General features: G+C 38.5%; 1 protein-coding gene across 1 annotated transcript in view; it reads left to right on the forward strand.

Moving 5' to 3' along the window:
* Cyp4aa1 (Probable cytochrome P450 4aa1) overlaps positions 1-21,728 on the forward strand; it is a 267,954-nt gene that overhangs the window by 119,474 nt on the left and 126,752 nt on the right. The window contains exon 4 of the mRNA XM_067140876.2: positions 5,316-5,406. Coding sequence (XP_066996977.2) covers positions 5,316-5,406 — 91 coding nt within the window. The remainder of the gene's footprint in view (positions 1-5,315; positions 5,407-21,728) is intronic.

Genomic DNA, 21,728 nt, shown 5'->3' on the forward strand with positions numbered 1-21,728 from the left:
CAACAACCACATAAAACCGCAGTAGTGAATACGTCCCTGCACATGAGGTTAGGATTAGGAAAGACATCCGACCGTAAAAATGGGCTTAACCCTTCACGAATTTACGACTTCAAGGAGAAGAAGAAGAAGAATCTATACTCTGTTGATTTCTCCTGTGTGTACTCGTAAAAGCCGGTTCTTTCACACACTCCTTTTACTGACTCAGAGAATGTGAATGTCTGGTCATCACAGCTGACAGCCTCCGTTGACCTTCAAAGATCCAAGTGCGTGTAGCTTTTTCTCTTATTGTTTACTTCGCCTGTTCATTGAGATTCTACTACCAATCTCTTCATCTCTTCTTCGAGGTAACTAGCTACATTTTCATAGCCGGGAAGTTATACCTGTTTTATCAGGAAACATGAATAAGAATGTTGCTAACTCAGCGGACTTAAATATACTTAGTTCATAGGTCGACGTAATTATCACACCACAACTCAGTTGGAACCATGTGCTTGTTTGGGTCATCAGTCCATATTCTGGTTTGATGCAGCTCTCCATGTCACCCTCTCCTGTGCTAACGTTTTCATTTCTACGTAACTACTACAACCTACATCTACTCTAATCTGTTTGTTATATTCATACGTTGGCCTATTCCAGCTATGTCTTAAGATGTGCCCTATCATTCTGTCTCTTCTTATGGTCAAATATCGCCAAATCGTCCTCCTCTACCAATTCGATTCACTATCTCTTCATTCATGAATGGAACTACCCATCTTATCTCCAGCATTCTTCTGCAATACAACATTTCAAAGTCTTCTATTCTCTTTCTTCCTGTATTCTTTATCGTCCATGTTTCACTTTCATACAATAGCACGCTCCAGACGAAAGTCTTCAAAAACCGTCTAATTCCCATGTCAGTGTTCGAAGTGAGCACATTTCTTAGAAAGGCCTTCCTCGCTTTGTGATAGGCTATATTTTATGTCCTCCTTACTTCTGCCATCATTAGTAATTCTACTAGCCAAGTAACAATATTCATCTACTTCCTTTAAGACTTCATTTCCTAATCTAATATTTCCTGTATCATCAGACTTCACTCGACTGCACTCCATTGTATTTTTCTTGTATTTATTTATTTGTTCATCTTGTAGGCTACTCCTTCTCCAAGACAGTGTCCATACAATTCAGCAATTTCTCCGGATCGTGTGCAGATTCAGATAGAATAACATCATCGGCAAATCTCAGAGTTTTGATTTTCTCTCCTTGGATTGTGATTTATTTTCCAAATTCCTCTTTGATTTCATTTATCGCCTGTTCTATGTAAACATTGAAAATGATATGGGACAAACTGCAGCCTTACCTCACTCCTTCCTGGATTGTTGCTGCTTTTTCTCGATTCTTATCACTGCAGACTGATTTTTGTACAGATTGTAGATAATTCTTCTTTCGCGGTATCAAATCCTGAACACCTTCAGAATCGCAAATAGTTTGGTCCAATCAACATTAAAGGATGCCTTTCCTAGATCAACAAATGCCATGTACGTAGGCTTGTCTTCCTTTATTCGATCCTCTAAGATCAAACGTAAAGTCAGGATCGCTTTACGTGTTCCTAATTTTCTTCTGAAGTCAACCTGATCTTCTCCTAACTCAGTTTCAACTTGTCTTTCCATACGCGTTAAAAGTTTCCAAGCGTGAGACAATAAACTAATGGTGCGGTAGTTTTCACACTTGTCAGCACTCGATTTCTTGGGAGTAGGTATAATAACATTCTGTCTAAAATCGGATGGCACTTCTGCTGTATCATGCATCTTACGCACTAAATGGAATAACCTCATCATGCTGGTTTTTCTTACGGCGGTCAGTAATTTCGAGCGTATGTCATCAATTTCTCGTACCTTGTTATTATTTAGGTCTCTTAAGGCTTTGTAGAATTCTGTCCTCAAAATTGGGTCTCCCATTTCATCATCATCAACAGTTTCTTCTTGTTCCAGAACCTTACCCTATACCCTATATGTTCCTGCCGTCTTTCTGCCATTTCTTCCCTCCCTAGAAGTGTTTTTCCATCTGAGCTCTTAATATTTATACACCAAGTTTTCCTTCCTCCAAAAGTTTCCTTGATTTTTCTGTATAAAGCATCCCCCTTTCCTACAACCATACAACCTTCAACATACTTGCACTTCTCCCTCAGCCATTACTTCTTTAGCTGACCTGCACTTTCTATCTACTTCATTCTTTAATAGTCTGTATTCTTTTCTGAGCTCCTCATTTTTGCACTCTTGTATTTTTGTCGTTCATCAATAAGGAACCATATGTAGAATATTTATGTCTATTCCTAAAGCACTTCTCGCCGAGAAGGAATTCCCTTAGTGATGATATGAAGGGACATTGTTGAAGCAAATGGGTATTTAAGTCAATTTTCATTCTAACTCTCGAATAATTCAGAGAATTACACTTCTCAACATGATAATTACTATCCAAAATCAAGACCTGACACTTGAACAAAATATCACTGAAGAGCAGAGCGCTTTGAACAGCACTAGTAAGATGCTTCTAGTGAACAGACGTACTGAAAAAAAGTGCTTTTTATAAATAATTGGGACTTCCTTTCATATGAGAACAGGAAGCTGCTTGAAAAGGAATTACGTCATAGCAATACTGTAACACACACTCTATCGTTATTTTTCTCACGTAGAACATCTGGTAGTTGTGGGGGATATTGGCATCGAAGATGGCACTATCCCTTCTAATCTCAAATGCGTTCATTAGGAGAAAAACTTGGCAATGTTGCAAGCCAGAGCATAACATCCGCTGCGTGTGACTTAGTATCCCGACTGACAGCTATGTTCAGATGTTTACTTTGCAGTTTACGTGAATTTTGCATTTCGATTTATGCTGAGCAGTGAATAACTCCAGCGTTTTGAAGCTTTCTGGAAATAAGTTTCAGTCTCCCATGTACTGTAGGCCTACAGTAGGTTGATGGATTTTAATTCGAATGGACACAGCTTAGTACAGCGAGGAAGAGTTTCATCGCATCACTCCCACTACCAAATCTAGCTATCAACTTATGGCTTATCTTATTATAATACGAGAAATCTCCTTCCAGTAAATGATGATGGTCCGCAACAATACATGTACCGTCAGGATTTAACAACTTATGTGGCTAACAAGCATACGTAGGAATAAATACCAGGTAACTTGAATACAAAGTAAGCTGTTTCCTTTACAGGACTTCCAGGTAACGAATTTGCTCCATTATTGCTGTCATTAAGTGCAATTAAGAACATTAACACATCTGTACATCTGAAGCAATGGAGTACATTTGCATTCAATAGATAGTATGGGTGGTGTATGAATGACATCATGTGCAACCACATAGATTACAGATCTATGAGAATGTTGTGACAACTTCTAGTGCATATCTTGAGAATGTGGTAATGCTATTTCTTAGTTCTATGTTTGATAACATGATGCTCGACGTTTACTTCCCGACTTTTACAAGTACGGTGCTACAGTGGTAGCTGTGCTGCCAAATTGATGGATTCTGCGACCACCCAGCCTCGAGAATTCTTAGAATTCTAATACAGTTCTAAATTCCACTCCAAAGTCACGTACTGGCATGCTGATTTCTTCCATACATGTATTATGTACGTTCTTATGCATTTAGATACACGATACGAAATTTTTATTTTTTTCCTTACAATTTGCTCTACATCGTACCGACACAGGTATATCTTATGGTGACGATGGGATAAGAAAGGGATAGAACTGGAAAAGATGTGACCGTGGCCTTAATTAAGATACAGAATCAGAATTCGCCTGGTGTGAAAATGGGAAAGTACGGAAAGCCATCTTCAGGGCTGTCTACTGTGGGGATCGAGCCCACCTACTATTTCCCGAATGCAAGCTGATAATTATGTAACGGAAGCCACTCGCTCGGTGATACTAAACTCTTATATGACGTATTACAAAGATGCTTCCGAAGCATCAGTTTAATAACTTAGGTAGTATCATTAATTCTTCAGGTATCAAAGAGCTGGTAGTAAATAAAAAGGTGAGTCTGTATACCTTTAGTGATATTCCATGCCAAAATGTATATTTCCAGGAATATGTAATTCTTCTAAATTGCTGCATTCGTCAGGCTAAGGAACTAATTTCCTGGAGAAATAAAATAACAAGTTGATAATTTTACGTGATCGTTGATATGGTGATTATAGCGACGGGACTTTCAGTTTTTCGTGTATTCCAAACCATAGAGAAGTGAAATTGAATTCCAATAGTTCCATATGTATTGGCCAGGATTCGAATCGTGGTTGCCTCGGTGAGAAGCCACTGGGCTATCACTCCCTTCTCCGGAAAAAAATAATTAATGCATAGAGCATATGGAAACTTTTTCAGAAGCAGAACAATTATTAGAAAACCTCACCAAGGAACTTTTTTCTTAATGAAAGAGACCTTCGGTAAAAAGAGTGTGAGAAGATGAGGTTAGGTAAGGATTATTCTGCCCGAAGGCAGGTCCGAACCTCCGCAGAGGTAGGGTGGCCAGTTCCTTTCCGCTCCTCCATTCCCTTACCCCTCCCCCCCAACAGCGCGTGGCAACCCATCCAACTCCTGACCACGCCCAATGTTGCTTAACTTCGGAGATCTCACGGGATCCGGTGTTTCATGAGAAGATGAAGAGCATGTCAAAGAAATAAGAATACTATAAAATTCATGCTTACTCATTAGATGAAAGAATGTATGCAGTCTATGACGACCGTTTAAATGGAGATGCATTAAAGCAGGTTAAAGCGGGTACAGCTGCAAATGTTTGCAAACCTTCAATCAGTACATTGTCTTCAACATCTTCATCGAACTTACCCTTGTGGGAAATATTGCTATACGGAGTAATAGCTCCATTTTGAAGTGGGTAATTCACGGTACTGGTGTGAAGAAAAAACCGAATTTTAGGAGTTAGTATTCTTCAGACATTGTCTCAGTTTTAGTCATTTTTCAAAATCTTAGATGCTTATGATCATTATACTTACAATCAACAGACCAATATTTAGAATCATTGATGATAGTTCCCAGAGAATCAAATAAACAATATGGTTATGACTGGGGATAGTATTTGGAAGTTATATACATTTTTAAAATATACCACAAAGCACTGTATATAATATAATTTTATAAATGTCTAAATTTAAAATAATCTTGTCACATGGTTTATATTCTGAAATTAAACTACCATTTATTTATTTATTTATTTATTTATTTATTTATTTATTTATTTATTTATTTATTTATTTATTTATTTATTTATTTATTTATTTATTTATTTATTTATTTGTTATATCTTCAAGGCAATCCTTGGCAGCCAGAAACACACGGAGAAAATCTCGCTGTACCGTCTGCTCCATAATTTCCTTGGTGAAGGGCTCATCACGAGCAGCGGTGAGTAAAATATTGTATTTTCACTTAAGAATGTACGGGGAACCAAAATGGCGTGTGAATTTAACTAGGTAAATATCATTAGAGTTTTCCAGTACGTAAAGCTAAAAATATGTTCTTGTAACTTTAAAGCTTATCAGTCTATCGAAAACACTAATTGTAACACATGTAAGGTACCTGTAAAAAAAGCACACACTAAGAAACAAAGAATTTCGTTCCACAAGAACATACTCAGTTTCTATCAAATCATGCGTAAATATGTACAATATACTTCACGTTGCGTAAACTTTTCAATGAGTTGGGAATTGGTAATGTTATAAACAAGTGAGGCAAATCATGATTTTAATAGTCCTTCAGTGTCACCTTTGTAACTTTGAAAATATTTCTGTGCTAAACCCAAGGCGTTACCTCTAGCGACTACGTTTGGACTGAAGCCAGTTCCCTTTCTCCGATCGTGGTGGCTATGTAAGGAGTTCAGGGGAATTCTGTAGACAATGCCTCTGTTCAGAGGTGAGGGGAGGGGAAGAGCTGCTTCGTCATATTATAATGTCTTTTTATGCTCGACGATGCCGAAATATAAATATTATATGCCAGAAAACTCAATGAGGCTCATTATAGTTCAAGTTTAATTATGATACAGGTTCTCCACCAATCAGAGTTCAGATTTTCATTATGATACAACTTTTTGACCAATTAGGTAAGGATAGCATCGCACCTGCGCTCAACGCACTAGCTTCGCACTTGCTTCCAAAATCAAACATGTCGGTCACACAGATTAACATCAATACACCATCTACTTCCAATATTCCACAACCACACGGCACATTCCAGTAAATTCACTTCACCAACTGTACAATAACCAATTTGTATTTGAAATAAAGCTAGGTTATGATAACCTTCTATAAAGTTGTGAAAACATATGACAAGGTCATTGATCCACTTTGATCCACTCTACGCTCTGTTCAGTAAACTCAACTACTGGCAAGCGACATCCCGACAGGAATGTATGAATATTTAAAAAATAGAGTTATAATTATCGTCGAGCATAAACAGTCGTATGCAACTCACCTACAATGGCAATAATTAAGACACGAGTACGTGTATAAAACGAGCGAAGCGAGTTTTATAATTTCCATACTATTATGTGTCAGGAAGTAACAGCATAATAACAATTTTGATGAAATGAAAGTGCAGAATTGAATTAATAAGTAACTTTTAAGACATTATTTTTAGTGATATATAATAACCTACTAAAGCGTCTCGAGTGGCGAAAGCCCTGCCTATGTTCAGAGAATTTACCACAGGTAACAATATACTAACCCACATTCCAGATGTTTAGCGTCAGAGTAGCCTCCTGTGGGGTTCATTAAGCGCGAATGGTTAAAGTGTGAAATATTCTGAAAATTAATTACGTATTTCGAGGAGGGGTATTTTTTATGTGTGTGTGATCGTTGAAGTTGGGTTTTTTGCGATATAAACCTCTATAGTTTTTCTAATGTTCAAAGATTTGCTTTTCTTTTCGATATGTAACATTTTTAGATCTGTTTTGATGGATGTGGAATAGTGAGTTGTCGTATACGTGTTCTCCAAAGGCTGAATGCCGATTGTATCTGCATGTTTGTGTTCTTTGTATCTGGTGTGGAAATCAAGTTTCATTTGGCTTTATATGTGGCGTTGCAGATTGGTCCTTGACATTTGATTTCATAAATTCCTAACTTGTGGAAAAGGTATGTTGGTTTCTTTTTTCTGTTCAGGCTGCATTTGCTGATGTGTTCTTTCAGTGTGTTGTTCGTTCTAAACGCTACTTTCAGATCTTGTTTATGAAAATATTAGCAAATTTGTATGTGTTCTTGTCCACGTAGTAGAGGGCAATGTAATTTTCTCTTTTATGTGTGGTTGTCTGGCGTTTTCCTTTGTTTATTTAAAGATGTATCTACTGTCTCAGGAGGGTGGTTGTTTCCGTTAGCGGTTTGTTTTAGTGGTTGTATTTTATCACTGAAATCTATTGTGCTCCTTGGTATGGAAATTGATCTGTGTATCATTGTATTTAGTCATGTTAATTTGTGTGTGTATGGGCGATTGGATTAGTTTTCTGTTGTGTGTGAAGTTTGAGTGGGTTTTTTGTATATTTTGTATGGTAGGTTGTCATTATTCCTACTGATGTCATGTCTGAAAGTTGAGTTTCTTGTTAGTTTCTGGTACTGTTTTGAATTCTCAACAAAGAAAGTATGTTCTGTCATTTTCAGCCTATGTCCCAACTTAAAAGAAACAATAATTGATCTTAACAAATAACTACGAGATTTGTACGGGTGTGTTCAGGACAATGTAATAATTAGGTTCGTAATAATAGACCTCCAAGTGTCTTCACTCCCTCTTATGATAAAACTAAGAATACTGTATGCTAACCCCTTCGTATTAATGGCGTGCACTTTCTCAAGTCTCACTCTCGAGGAGGAACAGACAACTATGAACATAGTTGGCGGGAAGGATCATCGGATATTGGAGGAAATAGGGGAACAAACCCCTTATCAGGGGAATCTTAAAATCATCTTAGTTTATATTCAGATCTATTAACACATATAGAACACGGTAGCTTGTCTCTGCATTGTAACCGTACAACAGGGTTACAGATTCCATTCAGTATTTATTATTATTATTATTATTATTATTATTATTATTATTATCATTATTAACCCGATTCATTAGATTTTATATTCTGTTTCTCATCATTTAGACTGTAATCATTTAGGTATCACGCATATTATTGTATTTAATTATAGGTTAAGTGAATATGTTTGTAATTATGCTGTATATTAGTAAGTGAGATTTGTTGGTTTGATATAGTCATTCTGTGGCTTGTAACTCTGGCTAGATGAGCTGGCATAGTATTTTGCAATCGAGGCTATGTTTAACTGAGAATGTTATGCGCAAGGAGGTTTCCCGGTGACGCATGCGATATAGTCTTCTGTAATCCGCTTGGGCACGCTTAGACGACACATGACTGATGACATCAGTGCGTGGGCACGTGATTGCGACCAAGAGTCAGTATTCGCCAGCTACTGTATGTTGAGCTGGAAGGGATGAACAGAGAGTAGGGAGATGAGTCGTCATCGCGAGGTTATAAAAGTCGATGCAACGGTGGTGAGAGGTATCAGATCATATGTATCAGTCAGATGTATCTAATGGAAGAAGTGGTCTTAGAGTGATGGTCAGAGCTAAGAGTTGTGTTTGAAGAAGTAATAATCGAGGAGGTCTACAAGAGGTGGTTGTATCCGAGCAGAGACGGGTACTATGCTGATAAAGAAACATCATCTTCCTGTGAGGATGGACTTCACAAGATGTTTCAATAATATTTTCGCCGGGATGAGTGGCTCAGACGGTTAAGGCGCTGGCCTTCTGACCCCAACTTGGCAGGTTCGATCCTGGCTCAGTCCGGTGGTATTTGAAGGTGCTCAAATACGTCAGCCTCGTGTCGGTAGATTTACTGGCACGTAAAAGAACTCCTGCGGGACTAAATTCCGGCACCTCGGCGTCTCCGAAAACCGTAAAAGAGTAGTTAGTGGGACGTAAAACAAATAACATTATTATTATTATTATTATATTTTCCAATTTCTTATAATATATTGAGTGGACGTAATTACATTGGAGCTCCCTACACGCGTACATGGTATGTAGGCCAACTCCTTGTTATATAAGAAGATAACAGCAGACGGCCCCCGACTTCAGCTCATAGGTTTTCCCAAGAAGTTCAAGTTCAACAGCGGTATGCAGACATCAGGTAATTAAAGCATCAGACATGTTATGCATTCATAACATGAAGAAGAATGTAATCAGCGGCGATATCACATCTCACTTCAAGTTCATGCCAATAGCTTTTTTTTGTTTAGATTAAATTTTCTTTTTCATATTAGCGCAAATCTCACTAGATATATTTTTTTGTTAAATTAAAAGACGTCAATGCTTGTTCATTGTGACGTAAATTATAGTCATAAACTCAGTTTTATTTTAATTATAATAAGTGATTCCACTTCCATGTACAATCCTCAATTGTGGAAATGCAACAGTAATTTAATATTGTCCTGATCCATATCCCTGTATATTGCCAAATATGTGAGTTTATCACCTCACGCCTTGAGATAATTGATATAAGAGGTATGCTCTACCAAATTTTGTTGTTTTTTATTTAAAAAGCAACTGGCGCTCAAACAAATGTTATGTATATTGTGTGAAGGAGTTGAAGATATAAGAGTAGTGGTTGGAGTAGCAACAGCATTGTGCATTTTTAAAATAGTGTCTCCCGTAAATTTATAATCAAGTTTTTTTAATCCAAGTAATCCTGAATTATTATAATCTGCAGCAGAAACCACATACTAATGACTGTTACATTGTTGAGACAAACAGAAGTTTTAAATTTAATTATACAATGTTGCCATCAATGTTGCTAAAATAATTGATGAGCTTCCCTTTTAACGTTGCTCATCCTTCTGGAAGGACGGTGGGATAATCTAGGTAATACATATGATCAATTATACCATAGTTGAAATTCATTATTTAGAAACGAAAGGGACAATGAGCCATGTTTGTGCAGTAATTTCTCGAAATGGAAAGGATAATAAGCTTAAACACATCTTAATTACTGCGCACGTCGATTTCGTCCATAAGTAGATATAGTGGGAGGACTTCTGCGTTTGAGCTTCCACTTAACTGATTTAAACAGAATGTTTAATTAACATATCTCATTCTGCATTGCAAAATACTCTTATTTCGCCACTGCACAAGTAACCTAGAACTCGTTATGCCGTTCAACATAATAATTGGAACACTCGCTAACATGTTAGGCTGAAATCAAACTAATAGCAATAAGTACTCTGAAAATAAAAGGCTAAACTCTGCACGTAATGACCATGAAGGCTAGTAAAAGGAAAGTCAAAGACCGCAACTACACGTAACCTCGGCACCATGTAGGACAGAGCGATTAGCTCTGTGTCCTGCCACCTCTGTCCTCCAGGACTGAACTTAGTTTAGTATTCTTTTCTGTATTTAAAGGAGTAATTAACATGATGATGATGATGATGATATGATGATGAAATGAAAAGGCGTATGGCTTTTAGTGCCGGGAGTGTCCGAGGACAAGTTCGGCTCGCCAGATGCAGGTCTTTCGATTTGACTCCCGTAGGCGACCTGCGCTTCGTGATGAGGATGAAATGATGATGAAGACGACACCCTACACCCAGCCCCCGTGCCAGAGAAATTAACCAATGTTGATTAAATTTCCCGACCCAGCCGGGAATCGAACCCGGGACCCCTGTGACCAAAGGCCAGCACGCTAACCATTTAGCCATGGAGCCGGACATGATGATGATGCTTGCTATTTAAAGGGGCCTAACATCTAGGTCATCGGCCCCTAATGGTACGAAATGAGACGAAATGTAATGACAACTTAAAAGTCCAAAATGCATCCACTGACCAGAATTTAAAACAATGAAGAATGAATGGATGAATATATACCGACCAAGGGGATGCTTCCAAAGCACAATACTCAATCGATGATGATTTTTGTCTGAAGGGGTCCAAAATACAGATCAATGGTCCCTCATAATGGTACTTATCGCTAGTAAAGTAGAACCATGGTATATCTCATGTCGCGATACTAATCAAAAGTAACGTAGGCTGACAGTGTTCCACACATTATCGTACTACTTACAAGTAATGTATGTCACACAGGTAACGCAGACCTATGGTGTTTCTAACATAATGGCGCCACTCATAGGCAATGCAAACCCATGGTGTTCCTCACATATGTGTACTAATCACAATGACCCGTAATATCCCGTGGTGTTCCTAACATAGTGGGTACTAATCACTGGCAACGTAGACCCACGGTGCAGCTCATATAGTGGTACTAATCACAGGCAACGCCCAGAACCGTGGTGTTTCTCACATAACGGTACTAATCACAGACAACGTAAGCCTGGGGTGTTCCGCATATAGTGGTACTAATCACGGGCACTGTAAACCCTTAATGAACATCACTGCTGCTACTAATCACAAACCTATTTTGTAGCTAACATAGTGGTACTACTCGCAAGTAAAGGCGACCCTTGGTGCTCCCCGCGTAATGGTACTAATCACAAGTAGTCTCATGGTTCTAATTCAATCATCCCTTTGTCACCTCTTACGACAGGCAGGGGATACCGTGAGTGTATTCTTCGTCTGCGTCCCTCACCCACAGGGGTGAGTAAATAACAAAGATACCTCTCCAGGAGTAGTAGGAAAATCGCTTTCCTAAATGTGTCCACTTCCTGTCGGGAAATCAGACCCACGTCTGTTCAGGTGAACAAATCCTACCACGACCACATCTGATAGACAGCTAAATTTCAGAGTTCTAGATAGTACGGTTCCTTCATTGATCAGAACCTATTAGTTTTACTTATTGCTTTAACGTGAAATTTTATTTTATCGAGTAGAGTTCATTTTCTACAGGAAGTTCTAGAGACAGATCGAAAATTTCAAAATAAACCGCAGAAGAAGGAGCTCATTGAGAAATGCATTACGTATGGACAAGACAATGGTTATTTGTTTAGAATAATGCTTCCACTTATCCAGAATATCAGACATAATATTCATTTGGACTGCAGGAAAACTTCGACAGTGGAACAGTGTCTTTCACACGGTATAGTCTCAATGTCAACGATTTTTGGTCAGTTAAATTATGCATTGACTTGCTAACTGTCTAGTGCATAAAAGGTAGGAGCACGAGAAAAGGAAGAGGGTATTACTCTTTCAAACGTAGATAGCGCAAGCACGCAAATGGGAAGTTGAGATTCCTGATAGCAGGGGGAGGGTAATTATAAGAAATGAACCGGTGGGAAGAACTGGCTCTACGTTAGCAGGGCAGACCTACCGCTAATGACAACAGCCCTTCGTTAGTGACAAGTCAAATTCACTTCGTGTACTTAGTTGTGAGCATGATACTCTAGAGCAGAGGTCCGGAGACTAGCAATCGGATTTCATTTCATCACGCTGCTTGTGACAGTCCCTTAAGCGATCAGTTCTGCTCACTTCCGACAAAACGTAGGAACATTAGCATTCCAATAAACAGTCACTTCAATGACTAGCGTGTGAAGGGCTAATAATAATAATAATAATAATAATAATAATAATAATAATAATAATAATAATAATAAAACACATATTTTATATTCCTTCAGCTGAAAGAAACGTTCCAGTAGTAAATCCATTGCATTGAATTCCTGGCATGTGGGCACTGACGTATCAACCACTGCACAGTATTCGATTCCCCGTTCCTGATAATGATAGCGATGGTAATGACGACGATGACATTTGCTTCGAAGGGCGTAGCGCATGATAAACTACATATTTACCTTGATTAGGTGGTTTACTGCTAGATCATTCCATGTTAAGAAAACAGCATTGTTCTTATAGACCTGCAAGGAGTGAACACACACCCTCTTAGACAGCCATAATTCCTCCTGATTAAGAGATATTATAACGCAATTTATATTGTATTATTGTATGAAATGTTGATAAAGGATGAGGCAGTTTTGCCTATGAGTTATTAAAATAACTGTCCGGCTCCATGACTAAATGGTTAGCGTGCTGGCCTAGGGTCAGAGGGGTCCCGGGTTCGATTCCCGGCAGGGTCGGCAATTTTAACCATAATTGGTTAATTCGCTGGCACGGGAGCTGGGTGTATGTATCGTCTTCACCATCATTTCATCTTCATCACGACGCTCAGGTCGCCTACGGGAGTCAAATGAAAAGACCTGCTCCTGGAGAGCCGAACCCGTCCTGGAATCTCCCGGCGCTAAAAGCCATACGTCATTTCACTTTTACTACTCAATATCCTCTTTTTCATAAATAAATTCGCAGGTAGGAAGCACGATGTCGGTAACAGCCATCGCTTTGTTGCCTTCCTTCATTTTCCTTCTGATTTGCTCTGGTACGTGTAACGCGTAATCCGTTACGCACTTTATCGCCAGCAGTTTCCCACTGTTGAAGATAACTCATCTAGTTATTTGTGTGTGTTTCTCTTCTAATATTCTCGTACTGTACAACAGTTGTTAATGAAGATTCTGATGCTGTAGTGTGTTGCGATTACTGATAAAGAAATTCGCTATGATTGTGATCTGTGCTTGGTTTTGTTATTTAGCTTTTGTTACTTAAGAGCATTTTATTTTTACCACTTTTCTTACAAAAGCGTTTATTTTTTTACAATTATTTTTCGTGGGGCGTTACGATGGCACAGCAATACCCGGCGTTGCCTGAGCAAATGTATTAAATGCAATTAACTGCACCCGCCACCTTCTAGCCTATAAAGAAATGATTTGTTTTCTAATTTCTCCCCCAGTTTGAATTGAACTTCAATACTGAGATTTTGCATGAGCATTACTTTACTCTTGTTGCTGTAGAAAGCTAAATAAATCCCCTCTATCAACCCTGTACCCTATATTTCATAACATTAATTTGCAGCTTAGTTTATTTCCGCTTTTTTCTTGAACTTAAATGCATATTTTACAAATTTATGCATCGCCGTTTTCCCATTATGCCCTGGAAATCAACTGTCCCCTGGGGTTCATAAAAAGTAATTTGCAGCTTAGTTTCTTTCCCTGTTTATCTTGGAATTAAATACAAAGATTCACAGACATTTGCGCTGCCATTTTCCCCGTTACGCTGTGAAAACCAAAATGCGCCCTCATGGAACACCCCGTACCCGTGATTTAATAAAAATAGTCTCAGCGTTAGTCTCTTCCCCCTTTTTATCCTGAACTTAAATGTTGAGTTTCACAAACTTACGTGTCACCGCTTTTCCCTGATTGCCGTGAAAAACAAAATGAGCCACTCTAAAAACCTCCCCTTGAGTTCCTGAAAATAATTTGCAGCGTAATTTTTTCCTCCTTGTATCTTGAACTTAATTAATGAGTTTCACAAATTGATGTGCCGGCTTTTCCCCGTATTGCTGTGAAAACCAAAGCGAGCCGCCTCTAAAATCCCCCGTACCCTTGAGTTTCTAAAAATAATTTTCAGTTCAGTTTCTTCCTCTTTTTATCCCAAATGAATGCTGGTTTCATCAATATAAATTATGTGCCACCGTTTTCCCGTGATGCTGTTGAGGAGAGCCGTTCGATATGGTAACTTTGTCATCATAAGAGCAATACTCTTTCCTTAACGTGGAATGACCTTATAAGTGATTTAAACTTGTTTATTCGACGTTCAGTATCTTATATTGTGCACATATTGTGTCATACTCCGTGATGAAAGAGATGGTGTGCCGATCTCTCACTCAGAAGCAACGGGTTCGACTCCTGACTCCTCAAAGTATTCTAATGCCAGTCTGAGGGTTGGAACGGGATTCATTCAGACTCTAAAGCTCAACTAGGAACTTGTCTTATAGGAGAGTCATCGAATATGGTCAAGAAAACTAAACAATATGGTTGAGGAAATCATTGTACAAACCGCGTGACAGCAATATCGACAGACCGTTTGGCTGGTAGCAGTCACCTTAGAAAATGGAGGACTCGTCATAAGCTATGGACCACGAATTTGGCTTCTTTTAGTTTCATTGTAGGGCCTTTCCTGAAAATATTTTTCTAAAACATTCCCAAGAGCTATTTCGCAGTGAGACTTCCCATCATACTAAAATGTCGTATCACTGAATATTTAATTCGTTGCTTAGACTAGTTAGAAGTTCATGGATTTTTCGTTATGTAATTGATTGATGTGGTGGATATATTAAATTAATTTCTAGAGTTTCTGTTACGTTTGAATAATATTCGAAAAGGAATTGATATCCGAATGAGATCAATGCCTTCCTCCCACTCCGTGACAGTAAGTTGAAAACAGTATATGTTTGTGAAGTCTGTGCATGTTGAGTAGTCAGTCCAGAGACTGGTTGAAAGCTCAACAGCTCCACCATCAGCTGTCATACGTGCCCTAGGCGTCACTGAAGAGGAGTACAAGGGAAATGAGGACTGAGGCAGTTTCCTGTTGGTTTCCTCACCGAGCCAGAAGTTGCTCAACCACTAAAATGTACGCACCAACCGACCTCATGAGCGAGATTTTCACGCCATTCAAAACAGGGACTGGCTGCGTAAAGGAATGACATTACTAGCATCGCTCATATCTCGGTCAAAGCCAAGGGCGATACTAAGACAGGAAATGAACATAACAAATTTGTTCTAGGTCATACAATAAGTTGTAGTGCACAGTAAACACTATGTTTCTCCAACGAAGGAATTGTGGAGTACAGAGAACACGTTAATTAAGCCCAAGGTTGTCCGGCCCCGCGGTGTAGGGGGCAACGGCGGCCTTGGGTTCGATTCCCCGCCGGGTCAGGGGTTTGTAATTGTAAATGATTAATATCCCTGGCCTGGGTACAGGAGGTTTGTGTCATCCTTAACGCTCCTTTCTTCACATTAAAACACTTTACACTTCCGCAATGTACAAATACACGCAGGTTCATAACATATGGTGCAAGTAGGGGCAAAATATATTTGTAGGCCGAAGCCCCGAACAAATAGCATTTAAAAAATCCCAAGGTTTTGTGCTACACCGGTAAGAGAGGCCACTCTTCTAGTTGAAATCATACACAATTGGTGCTTAGAGAGAGGAATTAATGAAATATGGCTAAAATTTTCGGCACGGTCGAGAATCGAGACCGCGGCCCTATGAAGTGAAAGTCACAACGGTGACCATTCGACCAAGTAAGGCCGTACGTGTGCTTCTAAATACTAAATCAATTTTTTTCAAGCCCTGTATTTCAGTTGTTCCTGATCGAATTTTCGAGACTGATGCATTAGGTAGAACTTAAGTACTGTGAACCTCCTAGTGCTAGAGGTATTGTAGAACATTGGTCTATTGACCGATGGATGCCTTCCTAGACAGGAGGACCATACTAAGGGAGTTGACTACGCGGTTAGGTTACATAGCTGTGAGCTTGCATTCGGGAGATCGTGGATTTGAACCTCACTGTCGGCATCCCTGAAGATGGCGTTCTGAGGTGCCCCATTTTCACACTAGGCAATGTTGGGACTGTACCTTATCTAAAACTACGGTCACTTCCTTTCCAGTCCTACCCCTTCGCCATATGACCTATCGGAGTCAGTGCAACGTAAACCAACAGGAAAGGAGGACTGTGCAGATTCACGTAATCGTTACGGACCACACAGTCGTTAATATCAGATCACTTTCGTCCTTAAGACTCTAAGTAATTCCGTTCCAGATTTTAAAATCGGCCGTGAAATCACAATAGAACCAGGGATCGAACTGAGATCCTACTAGAACGGAGACTGCAATACAGTGGTAGAAACAGAGAGGCCTAAGTCAAATACAAATATGTACAATGGAAGAAAAGTTACCATGAAGTCTCGTCTTAACTTCCATTCTACAACAGGAAAATAGAAAGAATGGCGTACAGAGAACAACCGATAAACCGAGGAAGTTGACAAAAGCATACCGGTCTTATAACGGTAAGTTTGCATTCAGGAGATCATGGGTTCACACTCCATCATCGGCAGCCCCGGAGATGTATTTCTGTGTTTTCGTATTTTCACACCATGCAAATGTTACGACTAAGTCTTACTTACGACCAATACTTTCCCACACCAACATTACCGAATCCCACCTCAGTACGTGCAACGTTAAATACAAAAAAAAAACAAGGTGAAAAGCGAAATGTAATAAGTACTTCGTTGGTCAAATATTGGTGCTATTGGTTTTACGTCCCACTAACCGCTTGTACGGTTTTCAGCGATGCCCGAGCAAATCTATCTATATATCTCTCTATCTATCTATATAAAATAACATGTCTTGACTGACTGACTGAATGAATGAATGATTCATCATCACCGAACCAAAACTATTCGACATAAAGAAATGAAATTTCGGGGATACATTTTTATATCAATGTAGATGCTCACTAAGGGAGGGTTTTTGGATATCCCGTCGCTAAGGGGGTGAAAAGGAGGGTGAACTTTTAATATGAGTGTATCTATATCTCAAAAAGTTTACACTTTAAAGGCGTGAAAATGGGTATTTGGAATCTCCTTTAAAAATAAATAAACACCTACTTTTCGGTTTTGGGAAATCCTCTTAAGGGGGAAGACAAAATGATCGAAGGCCTTTTACGAGGATGCTTATATCTGAAAAACTTAATAAGTTACAGCCATCGGAACCCCTTTAAAAATAAAGAAACAGGTATTTTTTGTTTTTGGAAAATCAACTTAAGGGGAGGTGAACAGGAGTGACAAAAGTGGTGAATTTTAAAATGAGTATATCTACAGTATATCTAAAAAACGTAATGTGTTACAGACATGAAAATTGTTATTTTTAATCTCCTGTAAAATTAAAGGAGGACAAATAATTTGTTTTCTGAAAAACCACTTAAGGGGAAGTGTTAAGGGGGGTGAATTTTTAAAATGAGCATATCTACTGTAAATCACAAAAACATAATATGTTACAGACGTCAAAATTGGTATTTTTAACCTCTTTGAAAAATAAAGTAACGCGTATGTTTTTTGTTTTCGGAAACAACACTTAAAACGGGGGGGGGGGGGTAGTAAAACGAACTGAAAGGTGTTGAATTAATTTTATTAGGATACTGATATCTCAAAAACGAAGGATGTTACAGACGTGAAAATTGGTATTTGGAATCTCCTTTAAAAATAAAAAACACGTATGTTTTTGTTTCCGGAAAATAAACAAGGGGAGGGTTTGTAAAAGGGAGTGAAGAAGGGTTGGAATTCTTTTTATGAGGATACTTATATCTCAAATACTGAATATGTTACACACGTGAAAATTGGTATTTTACAACAAAGAAACACGCATTCCTTTGTTTTCGTAAAATCCAATTAAGGATTCGGGGTAAATGAATTGAAAAATGAGTTGAATTCTTTCTATGAGGATACTTATAGGCCTATCTCAAAATCGAACGGTATTACGGACGTGAAAATGTATTCCTCTAAATGGGCAGATGATTTGTTGACAAGCCAAAACATGATGGTGTGTATGATATGGGAGTTTTTTTTACCCCCACACCCATCACAGAATAATCTCAAATTTCGTGTTCCGTCTAATGCCTACGAATCAAAGTAATGCAGGAGTGCGGAACCAATCTCCGTAGCCCCTCTGCCGCATACGTCCTCGGGCTATTGATAAAAAGTTGATGTCTTCGATTCCATCCCCGCAAAAATAAGGAAATGGAAACTGACGCCGTGCATAAAACGATTCTTGGATAGGCGTTCTTGGTACGGGTTGGACCTGTTGTAAGTCAAAAGAGAATGACTCTGAATCAGGATAATTGTTTTTATACAGGTTATAATAAGCCTTTGCACGTAGCATGTGTACTAGTTTTTGCGTCATGAAAACTCTCTTCTTCTGAGGATTGGTTTCAACCTGTATTCTCTGTGCTAACAGAATGCATGTACTACAAGCATCAGTGAAGGTGACCGCAAACCAATATTAAACGAGCACGCAAATACTTCGTAAAACATAGACTTCTTGATCTGTAAATGCTGCGAACCGAATCGTTGTATATTTGCCGCAGTTTCCTTTGATTTAGCTCGCAAGATAGATAAATATGTATGGATTTACATCTGTTATAGTGGCTCTCGGTGGCCGGAAGTTTACCTAAAAATTCTCTCAACTTTGCCTTCTTTCTGTCCTCACCTCGTCCTTCTTTAGGAATTCATTCCTCGAATACTGTCTTAGCTATTTCATGCATCCTATCCTTTCTAACAGAAAACGCCTTCATAAACAATTCCTTACATACAGGACTATTATTGTGTTCATTATCCGTTAGGTAAAAAGTGGTGCTAAATATAAGTCCCCTCCTTTGCTGTCCTGCTGATTCTCTACATTCTCCTCGTCGTCGTGGTGAATGTGGTGCAACTAAACGAGTAAGGAACACGTCCTGTGCCACCTTTGAATGATGTTTATAAAACCTGTGCCGATTTCGAATATGATACTCAACCCTTAACTTACCGTTCCATCGTCGCTCGTCTGCCTCGGCTACTTCGGTAGAACAATGTTGATTCTTAGATCTAGGGTCGTGTAGGATTCTTTTCAGTCACTTCATTGACCGATCGGCAGGGTTCAGAGAAGGGCATAACTACTTCAAACGAGGAACAAAAATGTACTTACTAAAAATGTTATTCAACAAAATCACGGTAATCATGTTTTACTGAATCAAAAAAAAATCAATGAAATTTGTCACAACATGTTATAACGCAATCACAATGCATAACGTGAATGGTGAAAGGATCTTGAAATTATTTACATTAGTGTCTTTCAAAGTGTGAAAATGCAATGTAAGATTTGTGGACAGCAAAACCAGAAAAATAACAGAAAACCTGAAAATCGGGCAAAATAGACCCAAACGAGAACTGATAGTTAACCCACACGATCCGTGGAAAGTCTGACCTTCAACAAGTAGAATTCCAGGTTTATATTTAATTAAGTTTATCCACCAGTTACTATCCTCACGGATACCGGAACATCACCCGAACGGATCCTTAATCGAACCAAATTACAGTAACTATCAGATTCTTTGGATAGGTTACGAAATATTATTTGAATGCATGTTGTTTATTACAAGTTAACAGCAATTATCATAATATGAAATAAGATTCCACCATGTGTTGTCATCTCATGACACCCTAAGTTATAGATTAGTCCCGATGCTAAAATATGCATCACCCCAAACAGATGTTCAAAATGAACCAACAACACTTGATCCGAGGGCATCTTACGTTACATCGTTACGAAACTGCGAATTGCAGGGAGACATTGATACACTATGCGTTTAGAAGGAACGCCAAATACTGCAGTTAAGTACAAGTGATATATCACTCGAAAAGTCTTCTTACTAAACCAACTTTCAGGTTATGAAACAGTTACGTCGTTAAATTCGTTAAAGCATAAGTCCACAATACAAAACAAACAACATGAAATCTTTCCAATTCTACATAACTACAACTACAATTACAAATCTGTCTACCTACACTTGTCGCCTTAAACTAAAGTACAAGTGATCGGTAGATCAACGTCTCACCTAAATAACGTGAATAACGTAAAATAAAAGTAAAATATTATAACAGCTGACGAATGGAAACCGCATTCGAAGTGTAAATACTACAAAAATATTGACTAAGTGTAGTAATATTATTAAAATAACTATATTAATAAGAATAATTAATCGGTGCAATATGATTAAAATAATAAAATATGAATAAAATAAAATACTTAATCGCTTCACGCTTGGGCGTAAATTGTAATCTAATTCAAAATATGTGAATAAATAACTGAATAAATTGCTATATTTGCTTTACGTCGCACTGGCACAGATAGGTCTTATGGCGACGATGGGATAGGAAAGTCCTAGGAGTTCGAAGGAAACGGGCGTGGCCTTAATTATGGTACAGCCCCGGCATTTGCCTTTTGTGAAAATGGGAAACCACGGAAAACCATCTTCAAGACTGCCGACAGTGGGACTCGAACCCACTATCTCCCGATTACTGGATACTGGCCGCACTTAAGCGACTGCAGCTATCGAGCTCGGTAATTGAATAAATTACTAACATAATTAAAATAAAATACATTAATAAAAATAATTGTTCGAAATGTCCGTAGTATGGGCGCCAGAGTTCACCAGAATGGATCCCTCGAATTTTGATAGAGCATGATAAATCTTTCTCTCCCAGTTCGTGTTCATAATGCCGCGTACTTGTACATCTGCTTCAGGCTTTACCGACTACGAAGAAAATACGCACAACTTACGTCTGCTGGCGTGGAACGTTCCTTTTCGACGTGCGAGCACTTACTTTGTGAGCGGAGGTACAGTTTCAATAATGAAAAATGCAAAATAAAAACATTTTCTGGACGAGCTACTTTAATAACATTGTGTTCTGAGACTGATTTTTGTCATACATTGAATATATGTGTGAACGTTTGTCCTAATATGTAATCTTATTGATTTTGGTAGAGTTTGAAGGCTGCGTATTTTAGGTGATAAAAAACAGAAAAATATTTATTTTTATGTTTAAAATACTTGAAATATGTGACCAAAAATAAAAATATTTAATAATAATTCAGTTTATTTATATGAACATAAGCAACATGCAGTACACACGAATGCAATATATGCTATGACTCATCGATTGCTGAAGAATTACAATACACAATGAGATTCATCCTCAAGTTGTCCATCACAAACGACCGTCGATAATGGGGCACGTCGCTCACACTCACATCGATATCCTCTTCGTGATGGCCATCTAACACATTCGACATTTTGCACATGTTTTGAA

Source organism: Anabrus simplex, chromosome 2 (assembly GCF_040414725.1).
Source record: "Anabrus simplex isolate iqAnaSimp1 chromosome 2, ASM4041472v1, whole genome shotgun sequence".
Classification (NCBI taxonomy): domain Eukaryota; kingdom Metazoa; phylum Arthropoda; class Insecta; order Orthoptera; family Tettigoniidae; genus Anabrus; species Anabrus simplex.